Here is a 12,126-nt window from a genome sequence, read left to right on the forward strand (position 1 = left end):
TACTGTAAGAACTACGGGAAATACTGTTCTTCTGCAACGACGTCGGACTATTCACGTGGAATGTATTCCATGTCTCAAGCTTATTCTACAGTATCTCCCATGCAATATCCACAACCTCCAATGACATATACATATCCACCATGGTAAGTATCTCACTCGTTTCTACTTGTTCTATTATGAACAACAACTAGGTATGTGGATTGTCATATTACTTGCTTTGATTGCCTTTTGGTAAGTTGAATGTGTTGCTTTGTTTCCAAGTAATCATATCGTTCATCTAGTGTCTTTGGGAGTTTGGCTTCATCTATGAGTCACCCAAGCAAATAACGAACGAATATCAAAACTATGGCTATGGTTTAATGCTCTATTCTCAACCTTCCCTCCAATCATACATGCCAAGCAGTTTTATGGCTAGTTCAGATACTTCTTCAACAACAACACTAGTCACAAGTCAAGACGCTCCTTCAAGTCCAAGTGCTAGTGCGATATCTTCATCTTCTCCTTCTCCTTCTAGTCTGATATCATTTTCTCCAACAACTAACGATCAACTGGCGAATTCTGACGTAAGCACTACCCAATTGCCCTTTAACGTCTTTGTAGTTCCATGCAACGGCTGTGCAACTCCAGTTCCTACCGAAGCTCCAATCCCAACTGAAGCCCCGATACCAACAGAAGCTCCAGAACCTGTTTCAACAGCAATTCCTCTGACAACGGTTCAACCACTTCCTACTGGTATTGTCATCTCAAGTAACGTTCCTGAGTCTTCCCAAATTCCCAGTCTTTCAACCAGCTCGACGCCCTCATCGTTTTCAACTCCGACTATATTTGCTCAACCAACTTTATCACCCATAAGTTTCAGTTCGAACCCAACTTCTCAGCCAATCTTTGGAGCTGTTCCAACGACTAGCATCAGTCAACCTACAGCCGTGGTGTTCAATGGGCCTATTTTCACTCCATCTCCATCTTTCAATTCTATTACATCTGCTACAGCGATTCCAACCTTCACTTCAGGTGATGTTGTCAATGGATCGCCATCTTTTTCCACAAACCCAACAACCAGTTCTAGTGTCGTGAGTGGCGGTATCTCTTCATTTTCAGCGTTCCCTGTACCTACTTCAAGTATTCCAGTAGAAACGACCATTTTCTTTTAAGAAGTAAGGATCGATGGACGTGCACAGTCAAAAAGATTATATCATACAACTGATTGTGTTATAATAAGCAGAAAACAATCATTGATGTTGCAAGGTCAAAGGACTTTGAATAAAGCAAAAAGGTTGCATTTATTTTTGAAATTATCGAGTATACAATAAGCACGTCTTTTTATGACACAAATATTCATAGTGTAACAAAGAACAATGTATAGCGTATATAAACGAAACCACAGAAATTTTGCTGTTTTATTCAAGTTGTAATAGCCGCACCCTCAGTAGAGTCCAATGGAATGTCATAAATAGAAAAATGCAAAATTGGCTTTGAAAATAAAAATTGCCGTTGAACCCATTAGTATCCAGTTGGTTCTATTCTGTCCTGTAGAAAAGAAAAATGCTATATCATGTGTTGGCTTTGGGGTTGCAAAATAACGCTAAATCATATATAAGAGGAATTTCTTTCTATAATCATTTTTGGCATTGTGATTTGGAACATTTTGTAACATCCATCATGAACAAAGTTTCTCTAGTTTCTTTTCTGTTATTTGGAGTTGTGATCTATGCAGTTGCAGGACCTCTCAAAGACTCCAATATAGCCTCAAAAGTCAGAGGATATAGTAGCGCTTATAGTCCTGTCTATTCATCACCGATGTATTCCACTCCTTATGAAAGTCCTTCTTATCCCTCCTACACTACCTATCCTTGGATTGAGCCTTGTGCTGAAGCTTGTGCTGGATGTCTCTATTGCTATCAACAAGTAAGTTTATCTTAAAATTTTCAATTGTCATGTTGCTAATGTCTCCAAGTACAATTTCTATTATCCCTACGGTCTTGATATCCTCTACTGCAACAACTTTGACAAATATTGTCCATCTGGATACGTTCGACCAACTCCTTATCAGTCTTCATCTTATTCTCGTGGAGCTTATAGTTCATCATCATCTTCCTATGCAACTCCAACATACTCATCTTCTTCTTATTCGACTCCAATGTATACATCTTCCTATTCAACCAATACCTACACTTCTTATGAAACTCCTCCTATGACTTATTACTATCCAGAATGGTATTTGGAATGTTATCAATGGTGCTTCGAATGTCTTTTGTGCAACTTGGAATATGGTTTTTACTACATTCAAGAACCAACTCCTACTCCTTATTATCCAAGTTACTCCAGTTCTTATCCGATGTATAGTAGCAGTTACAGCAGCTACAGCAGTTATCCATCTTATACAACTAGTGCGTATAGCTCATAAAATGAAGATGGACTCTTAGGCGAAGGATGCCAATAGATTGTCATCATTTTGTTTGTTCAGAATAAACCGAATTTAATATGTTTCAATTTCTTCTATTTTCTGTAGAATTATAGAGGACAATTTCATTACTGTGTTTCTTTATTTTCTGGTACTATGTTTTGATGACGTACTTGTAAAATGGTTAACGCACTTGGTGAAGTTCATAATCATTTGAAACCTTCAAACTCTAATTTTTTGTATCCCTTCTATATCCCACGACACGACAAGCTTTATATACTTTTTAGTTACCAACAGCTAGAAATACTTGTAGTAAGATAAACTATTTTTCATTTGTTATAACTTTTTGAATAGATAGAACTAACATAAAGGGGCTTAGGCAAAGCTTCACAATGTAAGGTTTATTATCTTCAAACAACCTTTAATCTTTGTGCAATAACAGCAAGTTACTGAATACAGACAACTTATATACAACTCTACAACTTCAACAGGACTAACAATCTATTCATGCAGTGTTACTATTGTTGTTTCCACTATTTTGTTTCCCCGAACCGGTGCCTCGTTGACCAACCAAAAGACCATCAGCGATAGAAATGCCACATAAGAATAGGCTAAAGGCAAAGTTGATCCAAGATAAACCTTCGATGGCATTAATATCTTTTGTAATACCCAGAGCGTCCAATACGGAACTGTCAGGCCTTTTAGCACTTACAACAATGGCTCCAACTAACCTACAAACAACTACCTCGGTCTTCGTTTCTAATTATTAAAGATATATCACATACCACCACATTGTTTGAAATACATTAATACCCAATTCAATGAACCAAAACATGGTAAGAACAGGATACAATGCATCTACAAAGGTAAATAACCAGAGGAAGAAAACCAGAATCAAGCTTATAGAAGCCAACGCCATCACATATCTACAAGCTCCGTGGTCACCTCCTTCCTCGACAGAAGAAGCAGAATAGGCACAAAAGTCTACAAACTTGCCGTCATAGAATAAACTATCGTTCCATATATTATCCGCTTTACGTCCATCTAGTCCAACAATAGTAGCAGAGAAAGCTGGGAAAAATAATTAGCCCTCTTTTTATTTCTCAAACAATTCAGCTTACCTAAAATAACAGTATACAGGAAGAAACGAACCGTCCAAAGAGCAGCACTAACACCGTCTTGAAGTTTGGACTCTACCATGACCAACCAAACTTGTAACCCACTTGTATTGAAAAATTATTAAAGCCATCCTCCAATGTATCTGACGCTTGCTTTTATAGAAATGGTTTTTAACGATTCCAGAAATTTCCTTCTTCAGTCCACGTGACCAAAACCCTCCTTCATTTAGGATGAAATTCTGCAAATTTTTCGAGAACTATAGTTTCGAGAAACTATTTTATGGAAGTCTTGAAGGCAGCTTTTTTACTTTTGAAGGAGATAAAAACCCTTTTAACATGGTTTGACAACTCTATTGCCATTGTGTCGCACTTAGAGGTAACCATCGTCGGAATAAGCCATTTTTGTGCAACAACAGTGACATGGTATCGTGTTTTGAAGCGTATGTCTTAAAATTTCGAATAATTTTAGAAACACTATGTACTTCTTGACTCGAAGGAAATATTGCAGTGCAAACGAATTAGTATCACGCCAACTTTCTTTATTAAGGAAAGAGAACATTATTCAATGTGACTAACCTTGGAGCCTTTTGTTCACAAGTTGATTGGTTCCCAACAGTCATTGTGTATCAAACTCGAAGAAAAAGTTTATCGCCTCGCTTTCATGACAAAGTATGTTTAGCAATACAACAGAAAGCTACCAATATGCTCAACAGTAAGAAATTCAACTAGTCACTGCCAAACAATTCTAGTTGAATTGCCACTGTTATTACTGCTTCCACCGCTTCCGCCACTACTGCTATTTCGTTGGGTCAGCACAACACCAAGGATAATAGCTAGTGCAATAAGAACGACAACTATTACGATGCAAATGATAATCTTCATATTTCGTTTACAAAAATTGCGTTTAAGTTGTGTTGAAGACTTTTGAAATTGACTTGCTCCTCCTCGGAGGTCTTCAGCTCTATCCACGAGAACGTCGAGTCTTTCACCTCTATTCAGAGCCTCGTCTATATTGGATCTCATAACTGAGGTGACCTCGTCTACTTGCTGCTGCACTTTAGCAAGTTTATCAGCTTCCGCTTCGTTACTAAAGTATTCCATTTGCTGTTGCAAAATGGGACGGAAGTCGTGCTGCATTTGTAAAGGACCTGCAGTACTGACTTGATCAGCATACAGAGACAGAAAGCGTTTCTTAATTTCCTCCAAGAAAGAAAACACCAATCTTCGTGGGTACAACTTCCTTCAAGGTAAGTGGGTTCAGAAAAGGTACAACGGAAAAGACTTTTTTCCTACCTTGCTATACATAGATACGTTACCCCGTCGGAAATTAGAAAGTTGAAACTCAAGCTGTCGTTTTCATAGAAACTCTTCACGTTATGTTCGGGTACCTTTGCTAAAATGCGAGCGGCAATAGCTTCATAGTTCCCCCTTTCGGAAGAATGTTGCGCTAATACGTTGGTACCTCTTGCGACAACAGCGTAAACTATATTGGAACCATTGACTTGGGGAACAAGTCCGTTTGGTTCAGAGTTTGTGTTTGCTTGAATAGACACAGAAGGAGTTGCCGAAGACATTTTAAAAAGTTGCGCTAATCCAATTCCCAACTCAAAATCAAAATTCCCTAAGAGAGTGTACAATGAGCATTTTTGTTACAACAATGCCACGCAATGGCCAAAGATTCTCTCAATTCCCTCATTTCCCTATTACTTCAATTTCTTATCTAAATTTCTTACTACATCATCTTTCACTCTATTACTATCTGTAGGTCTTGGTGAAGTTATATGATCACTGGAATAAGAGCGAGGAGAAATTGCTTCAGAAGGTGAGACAGGAGAGAAAAAGTCAATGACACTTTCTACATAACGAGGTTGTACGGACTCTACTTGCTCAACAAACTTTTTAGGATTGAGAACACAGCTACCACCAAGAATAATCTCCACGGAATAGGCAGCCGAAAGCTCGTAAGCAATTCTCATTTCTGTAGCTGTTATTCCACCAGCAATAAAGACAACGTATCGTGGACGAGCAAGTTCTTCTTTCCTAGAAGACTCCTTTCCTTTCGATTGTGAGCCATCATCATCAGTTAGGTCACTTCCCGATGTTCTCGAACCAGCAGAAGAATGTGAACGTTGTCGAACAGCACTAGCACTTCGGGACCTTCTTCTATGACTTCTAGCTCTTCTTCTATGTCGACCTTGTTCATCATCGTCATCTTCAGAAACAGCACTATCGTTTTTCCCACCAACTAAAGGATAGCTACTTCTGGAAAGACCCCCAGTGATAAAATCTGTGACAATGTCCTGCAACAATGGAACATAACGAGATAACTCATATTGTTCCTTTGCTTGCTTCGATTTTTTCTTGGTTCGCTCCTTTAGTTGCTTTCGAATCAACTTCGAATTTTCAGCTGTCACACCAAGAGCAGACAAATTAAGCGCTGCTGTTTGCTTATCGTCGGGAATGCCAGAAGTCTCTAAGATATTCCTGCGTTCCTTGAACTATACAAAAATATTATTTAGGCAAATGTATACCAATGCACCATGACTTACGTTCATTGGCTGAGTTATTAAACTTAACATTATTAAACGAAGCTTCTCCAAATAACCTATGCTATCGTCTCTCAAGATTGAAAACAATTTTACTCCAACGTCCTTCACGGCCTTTCCATCTGCTGTGAATCCAGTCTGAGACAACTCTTAATTGGACAATCAAAAGCTTGCAAGACAAAAACTTACCGACATGTCTTGTTCACAAGAACTGATCCTTTCCAAGTCTCTTTCATAAAACAGACGCATACATTCATCCAATAACTGTGTATGAAGACTAAACTTGGCAAGTCGATCTGCATATGTCGGCATATTACGAACAGCTTGACGAAGTGTCTTCAAGTCATGTACTGAAGTCACTCCATTCGAAGACTTCCGGAGCTGTAACTGTGCCGTTTTGTCTTGTTCTAAAAATCGATTAAATGATAGAGTCAACTCTTCAATAGCTTCAGCTACATGTAAGTGACGAAGCTTTCTCCACAGAGAATCATTATTTTCATCCATTTCACTCTCTCTGTAAACAATAGCTCCTTTTTCATCATGTGTGCTATACGTATATTTTGATCCCACTACTTCTGGGTCTTCAGCCAACAAAAGATCTTGACACATAGCTTGGTAACCAAACTCATGTATCAAAGGTTCAATCAGATCAACAGTTCTATCCAAAATTAAAAATGTTGTGGTCTTGCATCCTCTACGTTGCGGATTTCCTGATAAGCCTTCCGGCACTTGTGCTTCGTATTCATCCAACTTTTGAAGGAAAAATTCTGCAATGCATTGAGATACTGGCTGAGAATTGGAACAGCGAATACGTGGACGTTCCTTCAAAACACTGCAAACTGTTACTAGCTTGGATGCTATTGCCTCACAATGTTGGCGACTCTTGTGTTGATCAGGACAAAAGAGTTCAGAAATACTAGATGGCATATCCAACGAGAAAATTCTTTCTTCAAAGGCCATGAAATCAATGTGCAACTCCGTGAAGCTTTGAAGATTGGCGACTAACCCAGGAGATTCCCTTATAAAGGTCATGATAGGCTCAGGAGTGTAATTGGTTGTAAATAAATGCGCCGAACCATATTGCAAATGAATGGTGCTTCCAACCTTTCCCTTATATTCCGTAACTGGTGAAGTTCTTTCGAAATCTGCAACAATTCTTGATATACTTTCCAAATTGGGATCCACAAAATACATCGCTGCCATACGAGGAAGTCGTTCTCGATTTGCATTCAACGACTCTACTAAAGATACCCCATTTGCCAATATATCTGTCAAGTTACATACAGAGGAAATAATTTTCAAACATCTCCGATCAAGTACCAAAACTTTCCAGCTCCCTTTGCCAGTATCAACAGCAAAAATCATCCCATTGAATAGACGCTCTCGAACAAGTTCTCGAAGACTTGAATTTGCATGAGTACCAATAAAACTATTCTGTAAAGATGTCTTGGCTGTGTCTTGTGGGATAACTTCTTCGACATGTTCTGGAAGACTCGTGCTTTCCAATTGAGAGTCCAGCTTTTCACTGGAACTTTTTTGATTCTCAAGTTCCCTTTCTGATGAAGAGCCCAACATTTCCTTGACTCGTTTTCGGCGCTTATGAATAAGCCAAAAAGCTATAGCACCAACGATAATGAATACTGCAATAGCACCACCAACAGCAATGCCAATTATAGCTCCAGTAGATAACGAACTATTGGATGTGCTCGCAACAGGCTGAGACACAGAGATAACAGGCGAACTATTCTGGTGAAGCTGCGCGACCCTTGCCGCTTGAGAAATAACTTTCACATCAGAACCGTATACTGCTTGAAGGTAGCTCTGCAAATCACTATTAGTATCCTACAAGGTCTCAGAAAAAGTAAATACGATAGAAAAATGCTTACAGAGTTGAACAGCGACTGAACACTCGAAGCAAGATTTGACGATGTAGCCAAAGTCTGAAGGTATAACGCACAATCGGTATTACTATCTGCTCGAATAAAAGGCTGTCGATAGAAAACTAGTCCAAACCTTTTGATAGACAGTTTGCTACTATTGTACGGTCCAAAGGAAGGAAATAAATGAGAAGAAGCCGCAGTATAGTTAAGTTGCACTTTTCCTGAAGCTATATTAAGAGCTGTACTAACACCAATATCGAATGCGGACTGGAAACTTCCAAGACTACTCGTGAAGCTAGACACAGACAAATTTGCAACGTTGGCTGCAATATTCGTGGCATAATAACCAGATGGCCAACTCTGTGGCCACGCAGTTACAGAGCTATTTGTTGAAACCTGAGTTGGAGTAGGACTGGCAGAAGGAGAAGAAGACGGAGAAGGTGAAGGAGACGCAGTTCTCGAGGGGGAAGTGGAAACTGTAGGAGTAGCTGAAACAGATAAACCGTTGGCAGAGCTAGTGGAGGATACCGAAGGAGAAGTCTTAGGGCTAGGAGTAGACGCAGGAATACCTAAAGGAACCGTAGGTGTCGGTGTTGCTTTAAGGCTTGATGAAGTAGAGGATGCTTGAGGATTTGAAGAAGCGCCTATTGACCCAGAGGGTACCTGTGATCCGAGAGAAGTTGAAGAGTTTGTCAGAGGAGTAGTTGATGTCGTTCCAGATAAGGAAGAGTCACCTGACAAGCTGCTCTGCGGTGTTTGCGTGAATAGACCAGTTAAACCCGATAAGTTAGTTTGTCTGCTCTCAAAAAATGCAAAAAGAGGCAGAGGAACGTAGGTTGCGACGACAGAACTAGAAACTTGCCTTGACTTAATATCTCCCGCTGCGTACTGTACTCTGAGGCTTCTCATAGCAGTCTGAATTTGTACTGCGTCAACAGCAACTAAAATACAAGATGCAAACTTACTTCATCGCTTTTGACTGAAAAAAGAGTCTCTACAACTCGTCGTCAGAGTTATCCTAACAGTATGAAGCTACACGTACTACATGCACTGGCTTGCGCTGTGCCTGACAACGGCAAACCTGGTTTGCATGGCGCAAAAAAAGGGGATTCGGCGTCAGTGAATAACGTCAGTATACATATACAGCAAACGGAAGCATAAAACAATTTCATCGTGTTTCCCATTCTGCGTAGTATTCTACTGCAATATCGACACAACGACGGGATCCGCCCGACAAGCGAAAATAGTATAGAGTACAATCCATGCGACGCTTCAGGTGGAAGCGGCACAATAATCGATAAATAATGTTGCCACGTTATTCGTGAAATAGATTAAAATACAAATGGCGAGAAAATGACAGAGGTTTCCAAAAATGGCAAATCAAGATAGAATCGATCTCCGCACCCTCATATATGAATTTTGATCGTGTCAAAGAAAAATGCAAGGCTTGTCCAACTCTTCGAACATTCAATCAAAGCTAATAAGTTGACCTGGTGGATTTTCGTTGCGGTTGCTGAGTAAAATTTAAAAGTGAAGGCGCTATCATTTATGCAACGCTTCGAAGGTACTTTGTTGCACCGTCGTGGCAACTTGAGTTCAAGGAACTACCCGCACACCGTGCACTCTAGTACTTTACATAGACCTATTAGTGTTGCTATAACCAACTTGTGCTCGCAGAAATTTGTGGTGGTTTTGGCGATAATATGCATATTGTCTGTGGTTCTTATCAAGTCCCAGGTTCTGAGCGAAGTAGAAAGCAGCGAGATGATGACAAGGAACAAACTGGAACCCTTTCCTTGGAGTGTTGACAGACAGCTTTCTTCCCCGAAAGGCGCGACAGTAACAAGTGGCGCGAATGGTTTGGCAGGTTGGTTTATTTTTTTGTTTTCGCACTACAGTTTAAACAGCCTTAGGTCCTTCACAAAGTGCTATTTCTCCAAGTGACGGAAGTACGAATCAGGGTTCTGGGAGCAACTCTAAAACATCTTCCTTTACAAGTAGTACTTCTTCATCGCAAGGTAAGCACTATTTCTCGTTTGGTTTGAGGAGAGGGAGTATGAGCGTAGAAAGTAATTCCAGTCATCTTGACCCGTTACGACAGGTATTCAACAATCCGATCCGACCAATAATAACGATAATAACAACAATAATAATAACGCCCTATTCTCTTCTTCAGCGTCATCATTAAGCGCTTCTAATAGTTTTGGAACGACTTCGACTTCTTCGTCTCCTCCGAGTCAGTTGGTGTCGCATACTCCACTGACTAGTTCGACTTTGCCGACTGTTAGCACTACTGCTTCTCTGCCTCAGACCTCTCCGTCGTCAAGCGTCGCCACTTCAAAAAGTGAGCGTAATCTTTGGACCAATTATATTAATCATGTCTTTTGGAATAGGTGCTACTTCGTCAACTTCTTTATCCCCTAGCACAGCTCAACCTAGCTCTATTGTTACCTCGACAGGTGGTATTGGTTCTCAAAGTAGTATAGGTGAGTCGTGCTGTTCATGTGGTTTTATTTTGTTTGTTGAAGCTATATTTGAGGAGGAATAAGTATATCTCCTACTGCAAAAACTACACCAACAGTGAGTTCTTCAGCCAGTGCTACAAACCCAGCAACCTTTAGTTCGACACCAAAAGCAGCAAGTAGTTCTACACCTCTCACCTCTCTGAGCTCAGCTTCAGCTACAAGTGCTTCTTCTGCGATACCGTCGAGCTTCTCTTCTTCAGGCGTGTTCAGTGTGTTTCCTTCCCTACTATCGACAGGTTTTTCCTCTCCCGATCCTACAGAAGCACCTGATCCTACAGAGGCACCACATCCCACAGAAGCACCTGAACCTACACAAACTCCAAGTGCCACTCTGTTAGGAGCCCTGAGCCCGCGCAGTTCTGGAAGTACCGGTAAGGCGGTTTCGGCCACTTCGGTGCCTTCTACCACCTTAAGTGGAGCAGCCGCGTCACCAACTCCAACGGCGGATCCAACAGCTACAAAGACTCCTACTCCTACGAAGTCTCCAACTTCTTCTCCAACGCCAAGTGCCACTCCTAGTCCGTCACCCACAAAGTCTTCTACTCCTGATCCGACGCCGACGAGTTCTCCCACTCCAACAAAGACTCCTTCTCCAACACCAACAAGGACGCCTATTCCTTCTCCAACACCTGTACCTACGCCAACTCCGACAAAGTCTCCGACTCCTTCTCCAACAAGAACCCCAGCTCCGGATCCCGTGACGACAAGAACACCTTCTCCTACTCCAGCAAAGTCTCCAACTCCTACACCAACTCCAGTACCGGTGACGAAAACGCCTTCTCCTACTCCAGCAAAGTCTCCTACTTCTACACCAACTCCAGTATTGGTGACGAAAACGCCTTCTCCTACTCCAGCAAAGTCTCCTACTTCTACACCAACTCCAGTATTGGTGACGAAAACGCCTTCTCCAACTCCAACAACAGACTCCTACTTCTACACCAACTCCAGTATTCAGCGCCTACAACACCGTCACCTTCTCCAACTCCGACTCCAACAAGGTACTCCAACGCCGTCTCCAACACCATCACCTTCGCCAACTCCAAGTCCGACTCCAAGTCCGAACTCCAAGTCCGACTCCAACGGTACGTGATATTCTTGTTTATTTTTGTGTCTTTACTTATTGCTTCGTAGGCGACACCAATACCAACGCAGATTGTACCAAGTAAGATTCTGGTTTTTTCTATTTACCGCTTTAACCTAGCTTCTGTTTTTTTATATAGCTCCTGAGCCAGGTCAATTTGCTGTGAATGTTGAAGCTGACTTAGCAGGTGTTACTGCGCAAAGTTTTAATTCTCCACAGAATAACTCAGCTTTCAGAACAGCTTTGAATAAGGATTTGTCGAGTCAGATAGGAGCTTCTGGTATTAATACAACCTTTGCGCGTGCCGGTTCGACACCATTTGCTAATCTTTCAAGTCCTAAGGCAGTTAGAATATTTTTCCTAGAAGGAAGCAATTTTTACAATTATTGGTTTCGCAGTGTAAAAGGTGTCGCAGATGCCTCACTATTGCTGCAAGTTACTGCACCTTCTCAATCCATAGCGAATTCTGTGAAAGCTGCATTTGACAATGGAAGTGTTCTTAATTCAGCCCTTCAATCTGTGTTCGGTTCGAATGCAGTTGCAACAGGATTGACTGTAAAGGACATATCAGAACC

The 12,126-nt window shown here is 41.0% G+C and overlaps 6 protein-coding genes across 6 annotated transcripts; 3 read left to right on the forward strand and 3 right to left on the reverse strand.

Moving 5' to 3' along the window:
- Window positions 1–1,292, forward strand: Gasu_11640 (uncharacterized protein; the record flags this gene model as incomplete). Its single annotated transcript, XM_005707949.1, has 3 exons — window positions 1–143; window positions 192–231; window positions 282–1,292. 3 exons carry the CDS (start codon window positions 70–72, stop codon window positions 1,149–1,151), a joined length of 984 nt encoding a protein of 327 aa, XP_005708006.1. The 3' UTR covers window positions 1,152–1,292.
- Window positions 1,293–1,601: 309 nt separating this feature from the next.
- On the forward strand, window positions 1,602–2,572 carry Gasu_11650 (uncharacterized protein). The gene is made up of 2 exons (XM_005707950.1): window positions 1,602–1,905; window positions 1,955–2,572. Exons 1-2 carry the CDS (start codon window positions 1,660–1,662, stop codon window positions 2,402–2,404), a joined length of 696 nt encoding a protein of 231 aa, XP_005708007.1. The 5' UTR covers window positions 1,602–1,659; the 3' UTR covers window positions 2,405–2,572.
- A 184-nt stretch (window positions 2,573–2,756) lies between these two features.
- Gasu_11660 (uncharacterized protein) lies at window positions 2,757–3,711 on the reverse strand. The gene is made up of 3 exons (XM_005707951.1): window positions 3,523–3,711; window positions 3,187–3,472; window positions 2,757–3,132 (listed from the first exon to the last, which is right to left on the reverse strand). The coding sequence occupies exons 1-3, from the start codon at window positions 3,599–3,601 to the stop codon at window positions 2,907–2,909; spliced, it is 591 nt and encodes a 196-aa protein (XP_005708008.1). The 5' UTR covers window positions 3,602–3,711; the 3' UTR covers window positions 2,757–2,906.
- Window positions 3,712–4,038: 327 nt separating this feature from the next.
- On the reverse strand, window positions 4,039–5,121 carry Gasu_11670 (vesicle-associated membrane protein 7). Its single transcript, XM_005707952.1, has 2 exons — window positions 4,813–5,121; window positions 4,039–4,759 (listed from the first exon to the last, which is right to left on the reverse strand). The coding sequence occupies exons 1-2, from the start codon at window positions 5,091–5,093 to the stop codon at window positions 4,249–4,251; spliced, it is 792 nt and encodes a 263-aa protein (XP_005708009.1). The 5' UTR covers window positions 5,094–5,121; the 3' UTR covers window positions 4,039–4,248.
- A 5-nt stretch (window positions 5,122–5,126) lies between these two features.
- Gasu_11680 (SNARE-interacting protein-like protein) lies at window positions 5,127–9,301 on the reverse strand. Its single transcript, XM_005707953.1, has 5 exons — window positions 8,988–9,301; window positions 7,952–8,886; window positions 6,255–7,907; window positions 6,069–6,203; window positions 5,127–6,017 (listed from the first exon to the last, which is right to left on the reverse strand). The coding sequence occupies exons 1-5, from the start codon at window positions 9,127–9,129 to the stop codon at window positions 5,223–5,225; spliced, it is 3,660 nt and encodes a 1,219-aa protein (XP_005708010.1). The 5' UTR covers window positions 9,130–9,301; the 3' UTR covers window positions 5,127–5,222.
- A 140-nt stretch (window positions 9,302–9,441) lies between these two features.
- On the forward strand, window positions 9,442–12,072 carry Gasu_11690 (uncharacterized protein). Its single transcript, XM_005707954.1, has 5 exons — window positions 9,442–9,812; window positions 9,859–10,014; window positions 10,047–10,295; window positions 10,339–10,431; window positions 10,485–12,072. The coding sequence occupies exons 1-5, from the start codon at window positions 9,494–9,496 to the stop codon at window positions 11,558–11,560; spliced, it is 1,893 nt and encodes a 630-aa protein (XP_005708011.1). The 5' UTR covers window positions 9,442–9,493; the 3' UTR covers window positions 11,561–12,072.
- The last annotated feature ends 54 nt before the right edge of the window (window positions 12,073–12,126 follow it).

This window comes from Galdieria sulphuraria (genome assembly GCF_000341285.1).
Source record: "Galdieria sulphuraria unplaced genomic scaffold scaf_7, whole genome shotgun sequence".
Classification (NCBI taxonomy): domain Eukaryota; phylum Rhodophyta; class Bangiophyceae; order Galdieriales; family Galdieriaceae; genus Galdieria; species Galdieria sulphuraria.

What these genes read in the sequence shown, in the direction of transcription:
- Gasu_11650 (XM_005707950.1), top strand. Translation starts at nt 1,660, where the DNA reads ATGAACAAAGTTTCTCTAGTTTCTTTTCTGTTATTTGGAGTTGTGATC. An exon ending in GTCTCTATTGCTATCAACAA is followed by an intron (nt 1,906 to 1,954) that starts GTAAGTTTATCT and finishes AATGTCTCCAAG; the next exon opens with TACAATTTCTATTATCCCTA.
- Gasu_11660 (XM_005707951.1), bottom strand. Translation starts at nt 3,601, where the DNA reads ATGGTAGAGTCCAAACTTCAAGACGGTGTTAGTGCTGCTCTTTGGACG. An exon ending in CCTGTATACTGTTATTTTAG is followed by an intron (nt 3,473 to 3,522) that starts GTAAGCTGAATT and finishes TATTTTTCCCAG; the next exon opens with CTTTCTCTGCTACTATTGTT. An exon ending in GTATTTCAAACAATGTGGTG is followed by an intron (nt 3,133 to 3,186) that starts GTATGTGATATA and finishes AGTTGTTTGTAG; the next exon opens with GTTAGTTGGAGCCATTGTTG.
- Gasu_11670 (XM_005707952.1), bottom strand. Translation starts at nt 5,093, where the DNA reads ATGTCTTCGGCAACTCCTTCTGTGTCTATTCAAGCAAACACAAACTCT. An exon ending in ACGTATCTATGTATAGCAAG is followed by an intron (nt 4,760 to 4,812) that starts GTAGGAAAAAAG and finishes CTTACCTTGAAG; the next exon opens with GAAGTTGTACCCACGAAGAT.
- Gasu_11680 (XM_005707953.1), bottom strand. Translation starts at nt 9,129, where the DNA reads ATGGGAAACACGATGAAATTGTTTTATGCTTCCGTTTGCTGTATATGT. An exon ending in TTCAGTCGCTGTTCAACTCT is followed by an intron (nt 7,908 to 7,951) that starts GTAAGCATTTTT and finishes GAGACCTTGTAG; the next exon opens with GATACTAATAGTGATTTGCA. An exon ending in CTTGTGAACAAGACATGTCG is followed by an intron (nt 6,204 to 6,254) that starts GTAAGTTTTTGT and finishes GAGTTGTCTCAG; the next exon opens with ACTGGATTCACAGCAGATGG.
- Gasu_11690 (XM_005707954.1), top strand. Translation starts at nt 9,494, where the DNA reads ATGCAACGCTTCGAAGGTACTTTGTTGCACCGTCGTGGCAACTTGAGT. An exon ending in CGCCACTTCAAAAAGTGAGC is followed by an intron (nt 10,296 to 10,338) that starts GTAATCTTTGGA and finishes CTTTTGGAATAG; the next exon opens with GTGCTACTTCGTCAACTTCT. An exon ending in TGGTTCTCAAAGTAGTATAG is followed by an intron (nt 10,432 to 10,484) that starts GTGAGTCGTGCT and finishes GCTATATTTGAG; the next exon opens with GAGGAATAAGTATATCTCCT.